The 20,666-nt window shown below is 40.7% G+C and overlaps 1 protein-coding gene across 1 annotated transcript; it reads right to left on the bottom strand.

Annotated features, from left to right (window-relative positions):
• Positions 1–1,371: 1,371 nt before the first annotated feature.
• MXRA5 (matrix remodeling associated 5) lies at positions 1,372–20,378 on the bottom strand. The gene is made up of 7 exons (XM_058825406.1): positions 20,111–20,378; positions 17,760–17,975; positions 15,341–15,470; positions 14,614–15,004; positions 7,104–12,077; positions 5,567–6,467; positions 1,372–4,044 (listed from the first exon to the last, which is right to left on the bottom strand). The coding sequence occupies exons 1-7, from the start codon at positions 20,293–20,295 to the stop codon at positions 2,133–2,135; spliced, it is 8,709 nt and encodes a 2,902-aa protein (XP_058681389.1). The 5' UTR covers positions 20,296–20,378; the 3' UTR covers positions 1,372–2,132.
• Between the last annotated feature and the right edge of the window lie 288 nt (positions 20,379–20,666).

Raw genomic sequence — 20,666 nt, forward strand, 5'->3', positions numbered from 1 at the left:
TGGGTTTGGATTCTGTTTTCTTCTCTTAACATAAAAAGAAATCTACTTAATAGAAATATGCAGAAATAATTCAGCACCCAAGAATATCTCTAAATTCCCATAACTGTTAAGTGAAGGCTGGACACATGATTAAAAGTGCTTGACTCCTACTACAATGCCAAATGCTGACTTCAGACTCTTTTACAAGATGTATTATTATTATTAAATACTGTATGACCGTTTTCCAAATTGGAAAACTACTATAAAGTTAAAAGTAAAGGATCTAAAGATGTGTCTGATATGTTCAAGGAAAATAGCCAGATTAGAAAGTACCACATGGGCAACCTAATTAAAAATCTTAAATGCTTCTCTTCTTTCTTCATTAACTGCTCTCACAAGCAGCTACACCCCTGCCACGTATTTAGGGACATGCTTCCCCTTGAGCACTGCGTGGTGATTTAAGGCCCAAGGGTTTAAACCATAAAAAAGAAACTAAGACATAATTAAGTGCTATTTACTTAGGCAACATATCCACAACTTTAATAAAGCTGTGTACAAACCACAGATTTTTAACCTGCACTGAATTTTTTGAAAATAAGTTTTATAAAATATTCTATAATACAAATTGTACCCCTTGTATCTTCAGCAATGCCCATCTCATTTAATTCTATATTGTTGTTCTAATAAAATACCTTTTACTTTAAGTAGCTCAGTTCTGTTTGCCATTATGATAAGTATACATTTTGCAACAGCTTACTATTTTCTAAACTGGATAAACTTGTGGGGTAGGAAGTCTTTGATTTCAGCTTTTGCAAAATGTAAATATTAGCAAAACACTTTACATTACTGACATGTTTTGATCAACAGAGAAAATAAAAATAAGGCTTTTATTCTAACCATATTCTAAAATATGACCATAAGTTTTATGAGCAAGCAGAACTTTAAGAATTCAGGAATATCTGAGAGAATCCACACGTTTAAAGGTAAGTTAACATTTCCAAAATTCTGATTGTTATACTTTGTTGAAACATGGGCATATTCAGCACCTTCTAGCAAATATTTCTAAAGCACAAGAGATAAATCTTCAGAAAATTATGCATATTATCCAGTAAACAATCCTTGACTGCAGAAAAAGTATTACCATTGCAAATATATGCTGAAATATTAATAAATTTCAATTAATAAATAAATTTTAAAAAGACAAACAATTATACTAATTTGTCTTCCCTAAAATATCTATAAATGTATCAAATAGAAATTAGGTCAAATACAAGTACATATAACAGTACATTACTTCAGGGTTTTTGACCTAACTCCATACTCCCACTGCTTGGAGTTCCTTATTTTCTGAAAAAAAAAAAGGGAAAGAAAAAAAAAGAAAACCAATGAATACATACTTTGGAAAATATTTTATTTTTTTATTATAAAATGTACGGTATATTGACCTTAATATTATAAAACACTGTAATGTATCAGAGTCTTGTAAAGACCAATAATTTATAAAATGAGACCAATTTCATTGTTACTCTTTCTAGTCTCATAGTCAGATTAAAAAATATATATAAAATAGATAATGAATTAATTGACCATAGCATCCTTAGTAGCTGGCAAATGTATGTTCATATGTTAAGGCAGCTAATCTCTGCATGTATTTTTATTAAAATAGATCACTCTTATTTGCTAATTTAGTCTTTGATTTTGAAGAGCTGATAGAAGCATGAACAGAAAGGTTAATAATCATATTCTATAAACCTAGATTATGAAAAGGCGCTTCAGGGTATAAAGAAAATTATGTTTTACTAAAGTACTTCTATCACTGCAGCTCACTTATGAACAGTTAATACTTCTTTGGTACTTTTAAGGTGCTTGTTAGAACAAGAAATAGTTTTGGACTATTGACAATAGAGTACTTTAGGTCTCAGATGCTATTGGATAGCATGAAAAACATTACACTGTCTTAACAATTTTAAGACCTTTTACAACATGTTAGTCTTCTCAGTTCCAGACTTACTACCATACTGAGTACAAAAGAAATGCAGATTAATTCCATTTTCTTCTCTTGTTAGCCATTGTTGCAAGCAGTACTCTCCTCATTGCACTCATTTGGCAGTGACTTGAACACGAGTATCCAGTCAAAGGCACTTGTTTTAATGTTAGAATATGTGTATGTAGGTTGTTTTAGAATCACTGCCTAGTATATTTTTAGCAGTGCATTTATAGAAGCCTGCATCCCTTTGAGTGGACTGCTGGATGACTAATGACCCCTGAGGATGGAGGAATTTGTTTCCATACAGGCGGGATTGAGCTCCTGTTGTCAGATGTGATTTATCTGGAAGCTCCCATGTTATTTCTGCTTTAGGAATCCCAATGGCCATGCAGTTCAGTTTAACTGAATTTCCAGGTCTGGCATAGATGACAGGTGCTGGCTCACTGGTGATCCGAGGAGGATAGGCAATGACAATGACAGGCACAGTCATAACAGAAGTGCCATACTCTGTTGACACTTTGCACAGGTAGGTGCCCCTGTCAAATACAGAAGCCTCACGCACTGTAAGTGAGCCATTCTCCATCAGGGAAAAGCGACCCACGGCCTGGGGGGCATCCATAACCATACCATTGGGCAGTGTCCAAGAGATCTGTGCCCGCTGGTTTGCCTGGGTGATGCAGTGAAGCTGCAGAGTTTCTCCATTGATGATGCTCACCAGGTTGTTGTACTGGTTGCTGATTTCTGGCCTGAGTCCCACCTTCAGGAAGACTACTCGTTCCACATACCCTCCCGCGTTTCTGGCTGTACAGCGGTAGGTGCCAGCATCCCCAGCAGATAAGCTGCTGATGTGTAAGATCCCATCCCTCTTATGGTAAAATCTGTGCAGGCGACTGCCACTCAGCACTTCAGAGCCATTGGGAAGGATCCAGCTCGTGCTGGGTTTGGGGTTCCCCTGGACTGAGCAGTTCAGATTGATGCTGTGCCCAGCAATGGCAGTGATCCTTTCACTGACAGGGTCCCTGAAGGAGGGCTTCTCCAAATGGTCTGTGATGAGGAGCTGCACCAGCAGTCTCGCTTCCCCACCTTCGTTGCGCCCGATGCACACGAGCTGCACGGCGTCCGTCTGTCTCACCCCTCTGATGTCCAACGTTCCATTGCGATGCACAGTGATCCTGTTCCCATAGTAGGGAGCCGGTAAGATTACTCCTTCTGGAAAAGCCCACAGGACACGAGGAGCAGGGATGCCCTCAGCTTTGCAGTCAATAAGTTTCCGGCTGTCTCTGGTGGCTGTCTCCCGCACAGATGTTATCGCACTGAGATGACCGTTGATTCTGGGAGGCTGAACGTCAACATGGATCCAGACCATCTTCCGATCTTCTCCAGCACTGTTCCGTGCTACACACGTGTAGTTACCACTGTCAGACCTTTGGGCCTTTTGGATGAGGAGGGTGCCATCTCTGTATATCTGGTACTTTTCAGACAGGGCAGGAATAGGCCTGTTGGTTGGGGAAAGCCAGGTCACCTTGGGAGTGGGTTCTCCTTTGGCTTCACATGCCACTGTGACAACATCACCATAAGGTACGTTAATAGTGATGTATGTTTTGTTCCTGATGGTTGCAGGCTCTGCCACCACTTTGACCCGCACTTTCATTTCATCCTTCCCAATCTGGTTTTCAGCATAGCAGGTGTAGTCTCCCTCCTCTCTCAGTCCAACATCATTGAAATACAGGGTTCCATTATCAAAGACCACGTATCGCTTCGTCCGGCTGCCGCTGTCATCCGACTGCATGAAAGTATTGATCATGCTGCCATCTGGAAGACCCCAGGAGATCTCTGGGTTTGGCAGACCTGTGGCTACACAATCAACTTTCAGGTCCCCTCCATACTTGACTTTGTGGTTATTCTCATTCTTATGTTCTATTTTTGCTGGTTTCATCATCACATTCACTTTGAGGAGCACGTAGTCATCCCCTATCTTATTGCGGGCCACACACAAGTAGTCTCCTGCATCTTTGTCTGTAACTGAATGAACAACCAAAGTCCCATTGCTGAAAACTTTGATTCTAGTTTCCAAAGTGCTGTAAGGAAAGAAAAAAAGAACTTAACATGAGCTACAAAATCACATTTTGGGTATAAACTATTGAGAGAAATCTGTGGGAGAATAACAATTCAACAGTATCAAAAAAAAAAAAAAAAAAAGAATAGGAGAGGAAAATTGCTACTGGTAAATAATTAGGTGGTCAGAAATTTCTAGGATATTCACCACCAAAAAGCAAATGGAAAAAAAGAAGTCTACTCACTTGTAACCAAGTAATTTTCTTGGGTTTAATGACTTTAATGCTGTTTTTGACCACTAAATAACAAATTATGGTGGTTTTCACTCTTCTGACTACTTGTACATTATTCTATAACATTGAAATATGAGACCTCTGAATTATATAATCCACAGGAGCCTATATGGACCACAATGGAGTCCAGTACTTCAGTCTTCAGCTGAAAACAAAGATGAGGCACTCCTTCTGGTATTGAGTATAAATATTAAACTTTTAGAAAAGTCACAAAGAAGCCAAATATTGGTATTTTCAAGGAAAAAAAATTCCAGTATGCTAAAAAAAGCTATTATTCCTTTCCACTTTGCTATGGAATTGGTGTATTGTGGTCAAAACCAACTACCTCAGTAGCCAGTTATCTTCCCGAAGTAGATCTCTAGTATTTGAAAAGCAGCTCACATAAAGATCATGAGGGAAAATTAAAAAGAAACACAGTATTTTTTTGTTAGCACTATGAGGCATAAAATGCAGTCTGGATTTTGTGCTATATATTTTGTAATATACAGGTTACCTAAATATATTTTTGTCAATATAAAAAAAATTATGACTATGTTCAGCTGTGAAGAAAGTTGTTCCCAATTATGCATTTTAATTACAATGCATTTATCATCTCTTTATAGTGCTCTAAGGTGAGTTACGAATAATTTATAGCACAGAAATTTGCTTTCAACCAAGTGTTAGGGCAGTTATTGTAGAAGTGATATTTTACTTGATATTGCAAACATTGGAGAACATATTGTTTTAGGCATTTATACACAACCAGGTTTGCACAGACCTTATTTTGCAGTAACATTTGTTTATACATGACGTTTAAATTATTGTGTTTGTTTAAGTAATTATAAGTTGATTTATTTGCCCTGTATTTACTGTGTGTAATGATTTGCCTAAGAGATAAAATTCAACAATCCCTTTTCTCCAGGAAAAAAGCAGGCACCTGTGCAATAGTATTCAGACTAAGCACATTGGAACAAGCAGTACACAACCTGTATATCGTGACTTTTTGCTACGTTTACAAGTTGCTGTAAAAGACAAACAGTGGCCGCTTATCCTAAAAACTTGAAGCTAACTTTTCAAGAGTAATACTTCTTTCTAGAAAATTATGCTAAAATATGACTTATATTTTTTTATATAATTTGAAATTCCTTCTTAAGGATTCAGAGGATCATTCAAAACCTGCAGAAGTCAGGAACAAAACCTCTGAGTGGGCTTTTCTCTAAGTTCATCCAAACTGCAATTTACCTGCAACACCTCAAATAGTTGATTCCCTTACCTGTGAAGGGAATCAATCATCCTTTTGGAAGGCAACCTCCATAATATCCGAGGCCAAGGGTCACCAGAAGCACTACAGTCCAAATGCAGGATGCCACCGTATGTTACATCTGTTCTCTGAGGAGAGCTCCCAGTGATCCTAGCATTAGATGCGTGCTTCTTCACATGGAGTTGTACTGTTCTCCTGGCAGCTCCCACCATGTTGGCAGCAATGCACTCGTAGGTCCCACTGTCCTTGGGGGACACGTTGCGAATGTAGAGAGTCCCATTAGGAAAAACAAATAAATTCCCATTGACAAACTGAGAAGGTCGGATTTGGGTGCCATCAAAGACCACCCAGCGGATGCTGGGAGCAGGTGCTGCTTTGGCAGTGCAGTGGATGTTAATACTGCTACCAAGGGGCAGGGAAATGTTCTCTTGCTTTTCCTGCTGGATGATGGGGGGTAAGGCTGCAATGTGCAGCCTCACTGCAATGCTGTCAGCTCCTGCAGCATTGCTTGCTACACATTTGTAAACTCCTCGGTCTGAAAAAGTTGCTTGCTTGATAGACAAAGTTCGGTTTTCATGAAGCATTATTCTGCTTTCTGTGGTTGTGACTGCCTGCAAAATCTTCCTGTCGGGGAAAATCCATGAAATTAATGGGCTTGGAGTCCCGCTAGCCTGACACTCCATTGCTATGGTATCTCCAAAGTACACCGTGACATCTCGATAGTGGGAAAGTAAAATTTTGGGCTGGTGGGCTACAATTGTGAGCATAACCATCATTTTATCTTCGCCATGCACGTTCTGAGCTGTGCATAAATACTGTCCACGATCCTGAAGCTGAGCATTTCGGATAAGGAGAGTACCATTTTTCCAGACTTCAAACCTCTGTAACTTGCTGTTGGCTGTCATTAGAGCTCCTGTGAAAGTGAGAGGAAAAAAAGAAAGATAAAGTCAAAGGGTTTAAAATGTACATTATTGCAATAAAGAAGTCTTTAGTGAGATTTTAGGTTTACTCAACACCAATTACAACTTTGGAGGGCCTACATGACATCTTCTGACTCTATCCATAGCACAAATTAGTCTTTGTTTCTATGGCAGAACTAACCACTATCTTGCAAACATGGACAGCAAGGAAATTTTTGAAGGCCTTGTTTTAGGATCCCTCTTAAATCTTTATGTAACTTTTCTGTTCCTTTTGCATATGGAGATGATACACACATCAATATTTAAAGTAGCAATGTTAACAAACCCATACTCAAAAGTATTGCTGTAATAAATTCTAACTGCTATGAATAAGCAGTTGGCTGCTTTTCACAGCCAAAAACTATTCTTCAAAAACGAACATATTAAATGGTAGAGGTTTTCTTTTACTACAAGAAACACTGCAAATCCATTATTATTTGTAATGATTAGTTGCAATTAATCATTTTCTCTACAGTAATTATAAGTGACAGGAAGCATTTTTCAGTATTTTGAAATATTCCTGTGACCATGTTGCACTTCTGTGCAATACCCCTACAGACCATGCAGAAGAAATTTTTTATCTGTCTTACCTGTAGAGACTTTTGTCCAAGTAATAAAAGGCTTGGGTTCCCCAACTGCATCACAAGGGATAAAAGCATCCATTTCAGCAAGGATGGATATGGTCTGAGATGCTTTTGCGATAATTTTAGGTCTTTCTCCGTGTACTCTAAAATTAGTGGAAGACTGAATTACAGTCGAATTGCGTGGCATAATGCCTCCCATGTAAGGAACAGATGGAAATTTTTGATGATGATAATAGACATTTTTAAAAGGATGAACTGTAGTGCTTATTTGTGGTTTTGTGCGCTGAAAGGCTGGAGGGGTGATCTTTAAAATCACCCGTGGTGATGCAGTCGTTGTGGCATGTGGCATTGGAGGCACTGGAATAGCTGTAGCTTTCTGCACTGTAATCCCAGTAGGTAAGACCTGAGCAACCTTCTTCTCATTTGTGTCTTTTGGCACTGGTTGACTCGGAACATCTGGTTTAGGATGCATATTTAAGTTAGGGAATATCCTTGTTCTGTTGAAAAGGAATGGTATTCTGGAACTGGGGTAATAGGGGATCCCTTGACTTGGAAGTCTCCCAGCTGTGCCTCTGTTATCTGGAACATGGTTATTTCCAAAAAATCTTGAATTAAAATTGTATCTGTTCTGACCCTGATTACTGAACTTGCTTTCAGTTAATGGATTTGTTTTGTGAAATGGAGAGGCTTGTGTTGGGGCAGTTGATTCTCTCTGGGAAGCAGAAGTTTTCCTGTCCTGGATGGTATGTGCTGCATAGGCTGTTATCTCTGGTTTGTTTGTGTAGTGAAGGGGTTGATGTGTTATAAAATAGCTAAGAGGGCCCTGTGTTACAGGAAGCTTCATTGTGCCTCTTACTAGAATGTGCTTTGGAGGCACAACAGGTAGTCTTTGGTTTATGCCTGGTATCATTCCGGCAGGTGGATGGGGAAGACTTGGATTTAGCAGTAAACTGTTGTTTGACTTGCTACTATACAACTCATTTAATTGCTGCTCTTTGGACTGTATGCTAATCCTGTTCTGGTTAGAGGAAGGAGTAGGATGAACATTCTGTTTTGAGGTCATCACTATTTTGTCACCACCTGCTCCAACTTGTTTTACTTCTGGGAACCTTTCTCGATTAAAGGCATTACTCTCCTTGGCTGTATAATGAAAAGAAGGATGGGAAGTGCTTGAAATGGAAGGGGGAAGAGTGACAAGTTTTGTAAGCGTAATAAAAGCAGTGGATGTAGTAGGAGGCTTTTCAGTCGTCTGTGAATGATAAAACACATGTAACATAGATTCCTTTCTGTCCAAGGAAGATGGCACTGTCCCAGCCTGGGAAGTAAGAGATTTCTTTGTCTCTCTAACTGGAAAAGTCTGAGTTTCTGCAGTGCTGAAAGAGGAGGATAAAGTAATTATCTCATACTGCTGAGATGGCTTAGATTTTGCTGCTGTTTCTACAGATACTGTGGGCTTCCATGGCTCTTTTGAAACTGATAGGTGCTTATAAACTTCGACTGTGCCAACAGGAATACTTAAGTCACTCATAGTGGGATATGCCACCTGGAATGTTCCAGCAGTTGTTTCATTAACCACAACTTCTAAGTCAAATAGGTTAGGCTCTTCTTGAGATTTTAGTTTTGTTGATAGTATTGAGTATTGAGTATTTCTATATGCAGGAGAAGTTGTGGTCCTTGATTGTTCTGCCATATGATCCACAGTTTTAGAATCTGCTTTCATGTCCTTCTCCGCAGAGACGTTGTCTAATGAGTGGTATGCTGGCACTTCACTTTGCTCTGGTTTCAGAGATACACTTGATTCTTTCGTGGGAAGCGCATCATGTACAGCATCTGATGATAAAACTGTGATGGGCTCAGTCACTGGAAGTTCCAAGGTTTCAGGCTTAGTAGGATGTGGCACATGTTTGGCTGCAAGTGGAGAAGCAGTAGGCCCAAAAGAGAAAGTTGTGATCACATCTCCGATTTTTGTAATTTTCTCTGTGACACCCGAATCAGGAATTAAGGAAGGAGTGGATTCCATACGCTCCTCTTTCCTAGCCTGTATTTTGGTGTTTTTAAGATCAGGACTTTTAAGAGTTGCAGCAGAAGTTTTGGTAACAGCTTCAATTTCAGGTGTCCTTGGAATTATAGGCATTGCCTCTGTGGTTAAAACAGGACGGGGCAAAGGCTTTGGTCTTTGTCGGATTCTGTTTGGCCTTCTCCTTCTCCCATAAGGCCTTTTTCTACCATGCTGAGTAATAAGTGAAGGCATGGTCTTTCTATATGGAATTGTTGTTGTGGCCACAGTGGTCAATCTAATCATGGAAGAAGCTGTTTCTAACTCTGCTGTTTTATGAGGAGCATTAGCACTTTGCAAAATGAATATGGGATTTTGTTTTGGAATAGCCAAGTTTCTATGTTCCTCTGTCTGAGAATTGTCTGCATAACTGCTGGATATGCTTTCTTGAGTCACTGTATTCCTCTGGGTTTCAGGTTCTTCTTCACTCTGAACCCTAACAGGGGTGACAGCTAGAAAACTGTTACTTAAGTCTGCCATTTTTGTATGACTTGTGGATATTTTTTTGCGCTGGTATCTTGCATCATTGCTCTTTTCTCTAACAAATGGAAAAGTAGATGAAGGAGCAGTAGTAGTGCCAACAGAATCTGTTGGGATGATCTCAACAAACTGAGAAGGTGCTGAAGTTACAGTGTCAACACTAATTGGGCCCCCTTCATTTAACTTCAAGCTTTCCTCCAAGGTGCTATGAAGATCCACAGTCTGAGGCTCAGCAAGGAGAGTAGCATCAAGTGGTAGCTCAGCAAAAGCAGAATTTTCTTCAGATATAGAAGATACAGTTTTATCTACATTTTCCACTGTGAATAAACTGTTCTGAACATTAGGAAAGTTTGTCACAATTTTTTTGGCTAGAGGTTCTTCAGTAAGAGCAATTGAATCATCTGTCCTGACATCAAGATGCTGCTCCCCTTGCGGTTGTGGAGTTGGAGAGACAGGAGTCAAATATGGACCTGACAAAGCAATTTCTACAGTGTCCATACTTGCAGGTATTTCTGAAGCCCTGTGGTTGGAGAATGTTTCCGTTTCTGACCTTATTAATACAGGCTGGGCTGAAAACACTTCCATGTTCTGTGAAGCAGTGACTGACAATTGTTCATCTTCACCCACAGGTGATGCATCAGCAGAGGAATCCACCACATCAGCTCCTGTCTCTGAAGATGGAGGGCTGGCTAAAGGATAAGGGGCAGGAGTAGACTCCTGCATGACTGATGGCAGTGAAGTTGTTGCAGAGACAGTTGTAGCTGTCATTCTAGGAAGATTCTTCCCACGGACCTTTGCCAAAATGTCAGCCCAATGCTGTGGATTAATCTGTTTGCTTGCTACATTAATTCTCCTTCGAGATTCAAATACTCTCCGGCCTTCTGCAACATTGCTGTCTTGGGTTCCATCAGTACTTTTCCAGATTTTCATTTTCCTTCTGCCCTTCTTCCCCTTTTTAATTTGAGCTTCTGGCACTTGGTCACTTTTTTGTTTAAAAGGTATTTCCCAGTCTTTTAGGCGGTTCTTTCTTCGTGGGAACTCCTCCATCCCTCCTGCCCCTGATCCCTCTTCATCATCTATGACCCGCCCTCTTGTTTTTGACAAACCTTTTGAGCCTGGGCGCTTCTTTAGTTTGATTCGTTTAAATGACCTGTCAGACACCATTTTATTTACTGTGACCCTTACAACAATCTGATCTGATCCCTGCTGATTGACAGCCACACATCTGTAATGGCCACTATCAGTGACATGGCTCCTTGGAATAAGCAAAGTACCATTGGGCAGCATATAGCCTTTTGAGGAGTTTGATAAATCATTGAGTACCTGACTGTTTGGAAGAATCCAGCTCAACTGTGGGTCTGGGATGGCAATTGCATTGCATGGCAAAGCTATTAGATCTCCAACATTTTTTTCAACTCTCACTACATCTGAATCAGCTACCTGAATAGCTGCAGGCTGCACAACAAGTCTGTAAGGCATTATGTCCACATCATCTCTCACTTGGGCAATGCAGTGGTACACACCTCCATCAGTGTAACTGACTGCTTTGATTATTAGTTGGCCACTATTGGGAATGGAAAACCTACTCTCTTTGTCATTAAAAGGTGCCTGCAGTTTAGTTCCATCTGGAAAAAGCCACTGAATGGAGGGGCTCTCAGAAGCTTTCACACTGCAGCTCAGCTGACACTCTGACCCTTCCACCACACTCTGTGCTGTCCTTGTGCTCTGATTTTGCTCTATCATTACCCAGTTTCTCTGCTGCCTGGTGGTTTTGGTATGAATTGTCTGAGAAAACACAGTAAAAAAAGATAGCACCACTTTTTTCCCTGTACTCTGACGCCTGTTCAATTGGATATTTATAAGAGGCTGCATCACCCAAGAAGGCTCAGCAAGTATTTGGGCTTTTACACCTGTGTAGTAAAGAGCATCATAATCTGAACCTTGCCTGTACTGATAGATTATTTTAGGCTCTTTTCTGAGCATAAGTTCCCTCTCTAACTTAACAGGTACTTCACTGTAGTAAGCTATAAGCTTCCATAGTTTTTCATAGTTTTCTCGATTCATTGGACATTCAAAATCCAGTGCAATTGTAGCATTTATATCTATCTCCTGAGTCTGGATTTGATTCCACTGAATTTTGGTAGAGCCTGTTGGTTTTTTGATTTCACAGTTCAGGTGGACTATATTGCCATGCTCATCAGTCATATTTAGAGTAATGTTCCATGGCGAGGACTGAAGTTCTTCCAGAGAGAGTTCGTAACTGTCACCATCTTCCTCATTTTGAGTGCTGCTATTTTGCCTCAGTGAGGACTGAATTACAGGCTTTCTACAGGAAATATCTTCCAAATTTTGAATATCTTCTTTCTGCAGTTGTTTTGGGCTGCTGCACTTAGCACACAGCTGTCCGCCTTCATAGGCTTTGTCCTTTTTGCATTTTAAAACACCTGGAAAAAAAAAGAAGAAAAAAAATAAAAAGGAAAACAAGACATAAATAAGCTGAAAAACTGTTCTAGTTAGACAACTTTCAGAAATATGAAATAAACTTCATGAGGATTTCAGGATTGCATTATAATTATAAGGCAAGACTTATAGAATGGCACCTCTTTGTTTTACAGCTGACTGGGCACCCAGTTCTCAATCTGACCATGATTTCTTTGATTTCTATGCAAAGTGTGCAGGGCAACATTTAAATCAGCAACAAACTACTCTCTGTGACAAAAAGTTTGCATTTGTAGTGACAGCCTAACTTGTGGATCTAATATGAAGAGGCGTGGGGCCTTTCAGCTTTCAAAAATAGAGCATTTACCAGAGAAATGCTGGACTTCCTCATTAAATAATCCAGGAAGCTTTTTATTATTTCTCTATTGATGAACAGCATTGGCAGTACACAAAATTGCCAATGCTGTTCTCTTTACTGTAGCTACCAAAACAGACTGACTAGTTCTTGCACTTACAAGCTATTTATCAGCAGGAAAAAACAGAGTTCCACTTCTTCCCTGACCTCTAAAACAACTGCAAACTTTGTAATAATAGAAAAAAGGTAAAACAGAGAAGGAGAGCTAGACCAGGAAATTACAGTCTTGACTCCTCTCTTCTGTCAATGCAGAATGTTGTCTGCAAAGTAACAATCATATATTTATTACATTGTTCTGTTCACTCAAATGCCAAATGTACATTAGGTATTCAGTTTGGAGCCATATAGTAAATAAAATGTATTACAGTTATTCTAGGAATAAGTATCATCCTGAAGAATGAGGGATCTTTGAAAGAATGAACAATATACCAGTGGGTTATAAGGCAAAATGTCAGGAGAAAGGGAAATACATGTCAAATTTTAATACCATTATTTTAATGGAAAATATGTGCTTTGCTAATCTGAAAAATCAATTTTCTGGAAAAGGTGTTTGTTAAAAATTAAATACATATATATGTATTTATATGTACATATATATATATACATATATATATATGCAGTTTGTCAGTTGCAGATTCAAACCGGATGTTTCAAAGATAAGGAAAAACTGGCCCACAATCAACTTGGCAGTGGCTACACTAGTCTGAAAAAATTTAATAACTCTTTCTAGACAGAATTTCCAAAGAAGTTAATGTTATAGTCATACACAGATACAAAATCTGTCATACATAAAAATGACATGGATAAATTATTCCTCCCTCCAAAAATCGCTACTGTTTTAGCATACAGAGGTAACCTAACTGAATAATCAAAGTACTAGCAAGCCAACAGTGCACTAAGGAAGGAATGTTCAGCTAATATATCATTATTATAACTTACAGTAAAACTTAAGTACACCCATTAGACATACGCACACAATTTGAATCAAGAACAGAATGTTACAATATTAAAATGTAGCTAGTGAAATACAGTATTTCAGTCAGATGACTCAAATATCTGTTTAGTCAGAAGACTTATATTACTCATTCAAGCATTACACATTCCTAAAAAGCACTGTGCTACAGTCAAGTGCAAAATTGCAATGAATTATGTATTCTAGGATTACAAGACCCATCATCATTCACTATACGTGCTCAGAAATAATTACATAAACCTTGGGACTCCATCACTTATTTGAGACATCTTCAGTTCCAATTGAATGCCAATTCCCTTTTAATAATTTAGCAGAAGCTCTGGTGTGACATCAGCTCTTCTGCTACACTGAGATACCCAAACTAAAAATTGACACTCAAACCCCTCCTTATTTAGTGTATTGCTGATACAGAAGCATTATAAAGCTCTCTTTTTTGCTTCTGAACACAATCAGAAGCATTCTAGCCTTGACATTGGGGTACTTTTCTCATCTCTAAGACTGAACAAAGATAGACAAGCTATTTCATGAAAAAAATACATGGTTGAAAATAAATACGTTGTAAGCACACGAAAAAACTTAATATATTATTTGTTCCATCATAAAATGAAGTTGTGGTCAATGAAGAAATACAGATGGACATGAAGAATGCATATTACAGCCTTGATGTTAATAGATTCAAAATTAGAGGGCTTAATCAGGAATTTGGTAACCTGATTTCCTTCCTTCCTCGGACAAACAAGTTCAAATCCAATGTTACCACTTTCCATGAGAGGATACAGTCAGAAGCTTTGTTGGCTGAGGACAATTGGCAGCCCTTACCAAAGGCACACTGCTGTGCAAGAAAATGCAGTAAAAAGTTATAAACTTCCTTTCCCGTTATAAACTTCACTACCACTTCCAACATCCCAAATGTAATGGCTAATTTCTTTGCTGTTACATACATATTTTTATCTAATGAAAGAAAACTGCTTGTTTTTTATATACACAGTTTTTTTAAATACACATATTTATTGAACGGTAACATTAATTAATACTGCACTTAGACATCATGTAGGTAATAACACGAAATAACAAAACCATCAACACACAGAATAGGAAGACAAAAAAAATCAACATTAGGAGTTCAATAAATACTGGTAGCCTATGCTCCTACCTCCAGAAACTTCATTCCATTCAAGGAGCCACTTCAAACTGCAGTCGCAGTCCCATGGATTTCCATGAAGGTAAAGATTTTCCAGCAGTGGCATGCCTTGAAACATCCCTGCAGGCAAGGTCCTAAGGGTATTTTCAGATAGGTAGAGATGTCTTACTGTTGACAATTTGAAGTAATCAAGGACCATAAATGTTGAAAAGGTGTTGGGGTGAAGCTGCTGGAGCAAATTTCCTTCCAGGTGGACAAGTCTTAGAGAGGTTAAACCATTAAAAGCATTTGGATGAATAAACTCAATTCTGTTGTGGTCCATGTGCAGTCTCATTAAGCCTGAAAGTCCTTGAAGAGTTTGGCCAGTTATGGCTTTCAATTTATTGTAACTAATTTTGAAAACCTAAACAAAAAAATCAAAACAAACATCAATTAAAAAAAAAGAACCAGAGATTCTTTTTATTGTCTAAATCCAAATAGAATAGCAATCAAGTAATTTTTTTCCTCCCACATTCAAATCTTTTGCACCACTGAAAAATGATATGTTGGTCAGAGGTAGAATAAAACTGAGTGTTAGTTGGCATTATCAAGTTAGACATAGGCATAGTTAATAGATATCCAATGTATTTTGGAAGAAAACGGTATGTTAATCCTTAAAAGGCACTATAAAGAACATTTAGTTTTATTTTCAATTTTTCATTGAAGTTAGTTTTGAAATTTAGGAAAACATAAGCATTACCTGTAGAGACACAAGATCTTTCAAAGCACCATTAGGAATATTCTGAATATCATTTCCATGTATCATGAGCAATTCCAATTTCGTAAGTCCTGCAAAGGAGTTTTCATATATAGACTGTATACTGTTGAACCTGGGGAAAAAAAAGTCACACATGCAGTTACAATTTATACGACTGTCACAGACTGAAAATGTAAAATTAGTATAATCTAACTTTCAGGAAAAACTGGAGGGACTTTAACGCATTGTCAAAAGGCCAGAAGTTACTGAAAGACTCTTACAAGGCCCAAGCATACTTAGCTCATGTTTACACTACGATTTCTTTCAACTGACTTTGTGACACTTTAACCATAAATTAAGAGTAAAAGTAATAAATAGGCGTTTAAGTTCTAATAGTTGTCAGTATATTTTTCCATGCAGCTCAGTTTATAGAATGGAAATAAGTTAATGGCCTGTGGCCAAACCATGATGCTATGGAGCCTGGCAAACTAGACAAGCTGCAGTGCTGCCAAAGCAGCATATAAAAACAAATACATAGAGATTTGGAGAGTAAACATTAAAAATGGGTTATCTCCCAAACAGCACAAGAAACAGTAAGTCACATCCTGCTTCACTTACTGCTACAACATGTAATTGGCTACATTAACTAAATACAGAAGATCTAGGAATTGACCTTCCAATTCCATCATTTGAGCCTTGAAACTCCTCTTAGATAAGGAATACAGAAAAATCTACTCTTTGAAAATTAATCAGTTCTGCTTTGGACAAGCAAATCAGGCTTTATTTACCAGTTTGGAAGAGTTACATTTGGTGGCCTAGCTCTACATTTGTGTTTTTCATATGTATACAGAAAATTAAATGTAGTATCTAATCTAGGCACGAAGTCTTAAAATTAAGCATAGAATTTTAGAGATTTTTTTCCAATTTCTTGCATTTTCTAGAAAGCAAGAGAAGACACAGCATGAAATTAACATACTTTGAATATGGAGAAAATACTTTTGGATCTTCACTATGTTATCTATCTAAAGATCCTTAATTTGCTAAAATTTTAATACTGTATTAATATTTTTAGTCCTTCTGCAGATCCACTAAGCTTATAGCAAACATCTTATTAAAATTCCTTATTTCAACATCAGTCCTTCGAAAAAAAATATTAACTTGTCTAAATAAAAAATTTTCCTGAATAACTAACGGTTAGAAAAAAAATCTTCACTCTCTAAATGTATAGCACTTAAAACAGTAATATGATAAAGGTACTCTTTCAAAGTGAAAGTGTAACAACCGGCAGTTCCCAGTTTCTTCCTGGGAAAGGACATAACTCAGAAAACGTCATTTGTAGTGATGAAATACAAAGGGAGGAAATGTTTTTTATGCTAATAGTATATCAAATAATGTACTTTACTAAAAAAACAGCCCAAATGCCTTAGTAACTTAGAAGCCAACATCCCCTTTTCAAAAGCAATTGAGGGATCTGAGTACATATTTATTTAATGTAGCTTTAATGAGCACAAGAGCATTTTGAGAATAAAATTAGGCTTTAGGTGGATAAAATGTTGGTGGATAAAAATTTTTAACTATAGAGAAGCAAAAAAAAACCACTCTAACCAACAGATCACTATTGCCAGTCATTTGATCAGTTGCAGCTTAGGCTGCAGGCCATGAGGGTGTCAGGGTGAACTCATCATGGGTAGTGGGGCAGCCCTGACACCAAGCAAAGAGGACTACAACTCTTGCACTGTTCCATGTCACACAATGACCCAACATTGTACTTTTGTGATATGAAGCCCACCAACAGTCCCTGCCTTCTTGTCTCAAAATCTGACAGATGTGAGTTGGCAATATCCTGGCAGAGAACAGTGAGTTGGAGTCTGAGCAATCTCTTCCCAAAATAGGGTTATACTGCGCTTAGTGGCTTAAAAAAAAACTGCAACAAAACCACAACTCCAAAGGCAATGCATCAAATCTCTTTCCACTGTATTCATTTAAGATATGCTGTATCTCATTGTTCTCCAAAATGCTCCTGGGTTACATCATAGAATTTTACTCCTACTGTGTTTTTGTTTTTTTTAAATCAGGTATAAAATTCCATAATCTGTAGAAATCTCATAATACATTTAATTAAATATCTTTTTTATACAGTCTAAAAGTCTAAATGTTCTATGTGCCAAAAAAACCCTCACAACGTGATATAAGGATTTATTTGAAAATAATAGTAACTTTTGTTTGAAACAAAAAGGCTAAGCTAATTCCTCCATGCCAGCAGCTGTAGCGTTTGAAATTCAGCACCGATGGGTAAGCATCCATATCTGTGATTCTACCTGAGAAGCACACCCAGAGATCCTGGTTTGCCCCAGCTGCACGAAGCATCCCAGGCCCCCGCGCTGAGAGCACAAAACCGTTTGCCCCGAGCTGCCGTACGAACCCGAAGTTGATCCTTTCCACGTGTTTGGGGATCCGTGCTGGCACGGCTGCCAGGGAGCGGAAGGTGCAGTGCACCTCGGTGGGGAGGTAGCAGGCGCAGGGCTGGGGGCAGCCCAGGGCGCCCCGCGGCAGCGCCAGCCCCAGCAGCAGCACCGCGGACAGCGCCCCGGCCAACGCCCGCTCCCCCATCTTGGTGCCTCCCCTCGCCTGGCAACTCCTGCGTTGTTGGGGGGCAGGAAGAAAAGAGAGAGGAAATTACTATTTTTTAAAACTTTTATGCACTCTTTACATATTTTAAACCCTTTCTATACCTTGTGATTACCTGCATTGTCCAGAAAGTCTTTAGACAACCAAGGCCAAGTTCAGTTGGAAAGCCATTTTCTTTATTCCATGTCGTCTTCTATTTCAGTGTCAATTTCACCCCCATTACTCACTTCTACTAAATACCTATTCTAAAAAAGTTATGCTATCTCCCTATGGTAATCGATTTTATAAGGCTTATTCTGAACACCAAGAATAGTACTCATCTCACAGAAAAACTAGAAAACTTGTAGGGACATATCTAGTTCAAGCAAATTGCCAGGGCTCCCTCTACAGTCAATGAACAAAAAAAAAAAAAAAACCCAAGCCATAATCACTTGAAGATGAATAATATCAGTTATGTACCTCATCAGATGACTAGAAATAGTACAACTGAGGTTCATTAGGTCCCAAATTAGCAAACTCACATCACCTAGCTGCCTAATATTTAGACACATTACTAACTTTTGGTAGGGTAAAATGTGGCTCAAAGACTCTCATTCGTAATAGATATGGGGAATGATTGTGATAGAAAGTGAAAGAAAGAATTGGTTGGCCATAGATCTAGACTCTGTCATCGTTTGCCATGGGTTGCTCTGTGATGTTGGATATACTCTAACACTGCAATCTAAACCAAACAGATATTATGACCAATCAGAAATGACAAAACTACACAATTTGTTTAAAAGCATAAGCACAGACCTCAGAGGAAAAGTTTATAGTATGTCTACCAATACTCAAGTTCACATTTTTGGAACTGTGTGTCGAAGTCTGAATGGCTACAACCATGGAGAGTCATTTAAAGAAGCACAGACAAGAAAACACAGGTGTTACTGACTTGGAGCACTAGTAATTTCTGAAAATCAAATCATTTATGTCATGTCTTGTTACCAATTAAGCACCCCAACTCTGGACAAGTGAGTTTAAAACACTTCTATTCTTATTCCTATCAACGGAAGAATTTGAAAGCTTTTCAAATTAAAGTCATACAAGAACGCAGGCTGCTATTAGTAACAGACATTTAATATTCCTGCTTTTGTACAACACTGTGAAAATAACAGAATTCACTTGTACCAGGTATTATTAGTTCCATTAGTTATTTGCTTGTAGTATAAAATTCAGATTTTCTCAGATCTGCAAGCAACAAGATCGCACATTTTTTCCTTAAGATTACCATGTGCAAACTATTACAGTTCAAAGAAGAGGCTCGTTGGATGAAGAGTTTTCCCAAATATCTATGGTCAAGTTAATGGGATGTTTAGCATTCTTTACAAGACAAATAGCTTGTAATTTGTTTAAGAATTTTCAGGTGCTGTTTCCCTTATATTCTCCTTAATGAAAATCCTTCTACAAAACACTCCTACTCGTTCAGATTCCTTTTGTCCCTTTCAGGAGATGCTCACTGAGGTGAAGAGGGGGATGCAGTGCCTCGTGAGGGGCTGGGAAGGGCCGGCGGCCGGGACTCACCGTGGCCTGCCCGTGCCGGACAGATGCACGGCCGGCCCCGCTCCTCCGGGATCTGCCGCGGCACTCGCACCGCTCCGCCCCGCCGCACGGGGGCGCGCTCAGCCCCTCCCTCCGCCATTGGCTGCCTCCACAGCGTGCCGGCCAATGGGCTGCGGCCCCGCCCCGGGAGGCGGGGCGCAGGCGGAGCCCCGAGCGGCGGCGCTGCCCTCACGGCTCCCGGCGGGGCGGGGCGGGCCCGGCCGGTGTTGCGCGGCCCGGGCCGTGCGCCAGCAGCGGCTGGGCGGAGATGGCTGCGGGGAGCCGTGGGGAGCCGAACTCCCCCTCGCCTCCGTGTTTCCTTCTGCCGTACCGGAGGACAGATGCTTCCCATTAAGGAAGAATGTCCCCGCCGGACCGGGCGACGGGAGCGCCCGGGCTGAGGGCGAGCGCCGACACACGGCGGCACCGGCTGCGGGACGCCCGACGGCCGCTGGCCGGGCAGCTCAGCCGCTTCCCCGCTCCCGCGCAGCCCTGCCGGGGAACCCCAAACCCAACCCGCCCGCACCCGACCGCTTTCCCGCAGCGGTGGCGTGCGCCGCTCCTTACCTGCGGCTGGGCGAGGCGCTCTCGGCAGGCGCTGCCCGCCGCTCCCGAGGCTCCGGGCGGCTGCGGGCGGCCGGCGGCGCGGGGCCGGCGGTCACCTGGACCCCGGCCTCCACTCCGGCACCGGCTCGCCGAGCCTCATCGCTGCCTGCGGTGGTCCGCCTCGACGCCGACTTAGGACTCCTCATCACCCGTCATCCTGCGGGATCCGCCGCCGCGGCTGGGTCCCCCCGAATGAGCATAAGCGATGCGCGGCAGCCGGGCAGGCACCGCCGGGTGCTGGTTTGTATTGACTGCTATTGTTTCCGAGCGCTCCCCTTCTCCGGGTGCCGCACGACCCGCCGACACTCGGTACTCCGCAAGCGCTCAGCCCCGGCGGGAGCGCAGCGCGTCGCTGCGGGAGCTCCGTGGGCCAGCGGGCGGGCGGGCGATGCGGGCGGCCCCGCGGCCACGGACGGGCTGCCTGGGCGCGCAGCTCTCCCCGCGGCGGCAGCGTCCCGCCGCCCGCCGCCGCATGGGGACCGGGGATGCGGGTGCCGGGGCGCCGCGCTCCGCCCGC

Source organism: Ammospiza caudacuta, chromosome 2 (genome assembly GCF_027887145.1).
Source record: "Ammospiza caudacuta isolate bAmmCau1 chromosome 2, bAmmCau1.pri, whole genome shotgun sequence".
Classification (NCBI taxonomy): Eukaryota; Metazoa; Chordata; class Aves; order Passeriformes; family Passerellidae; genus Ammospiza; species Ammospiza caudacuta.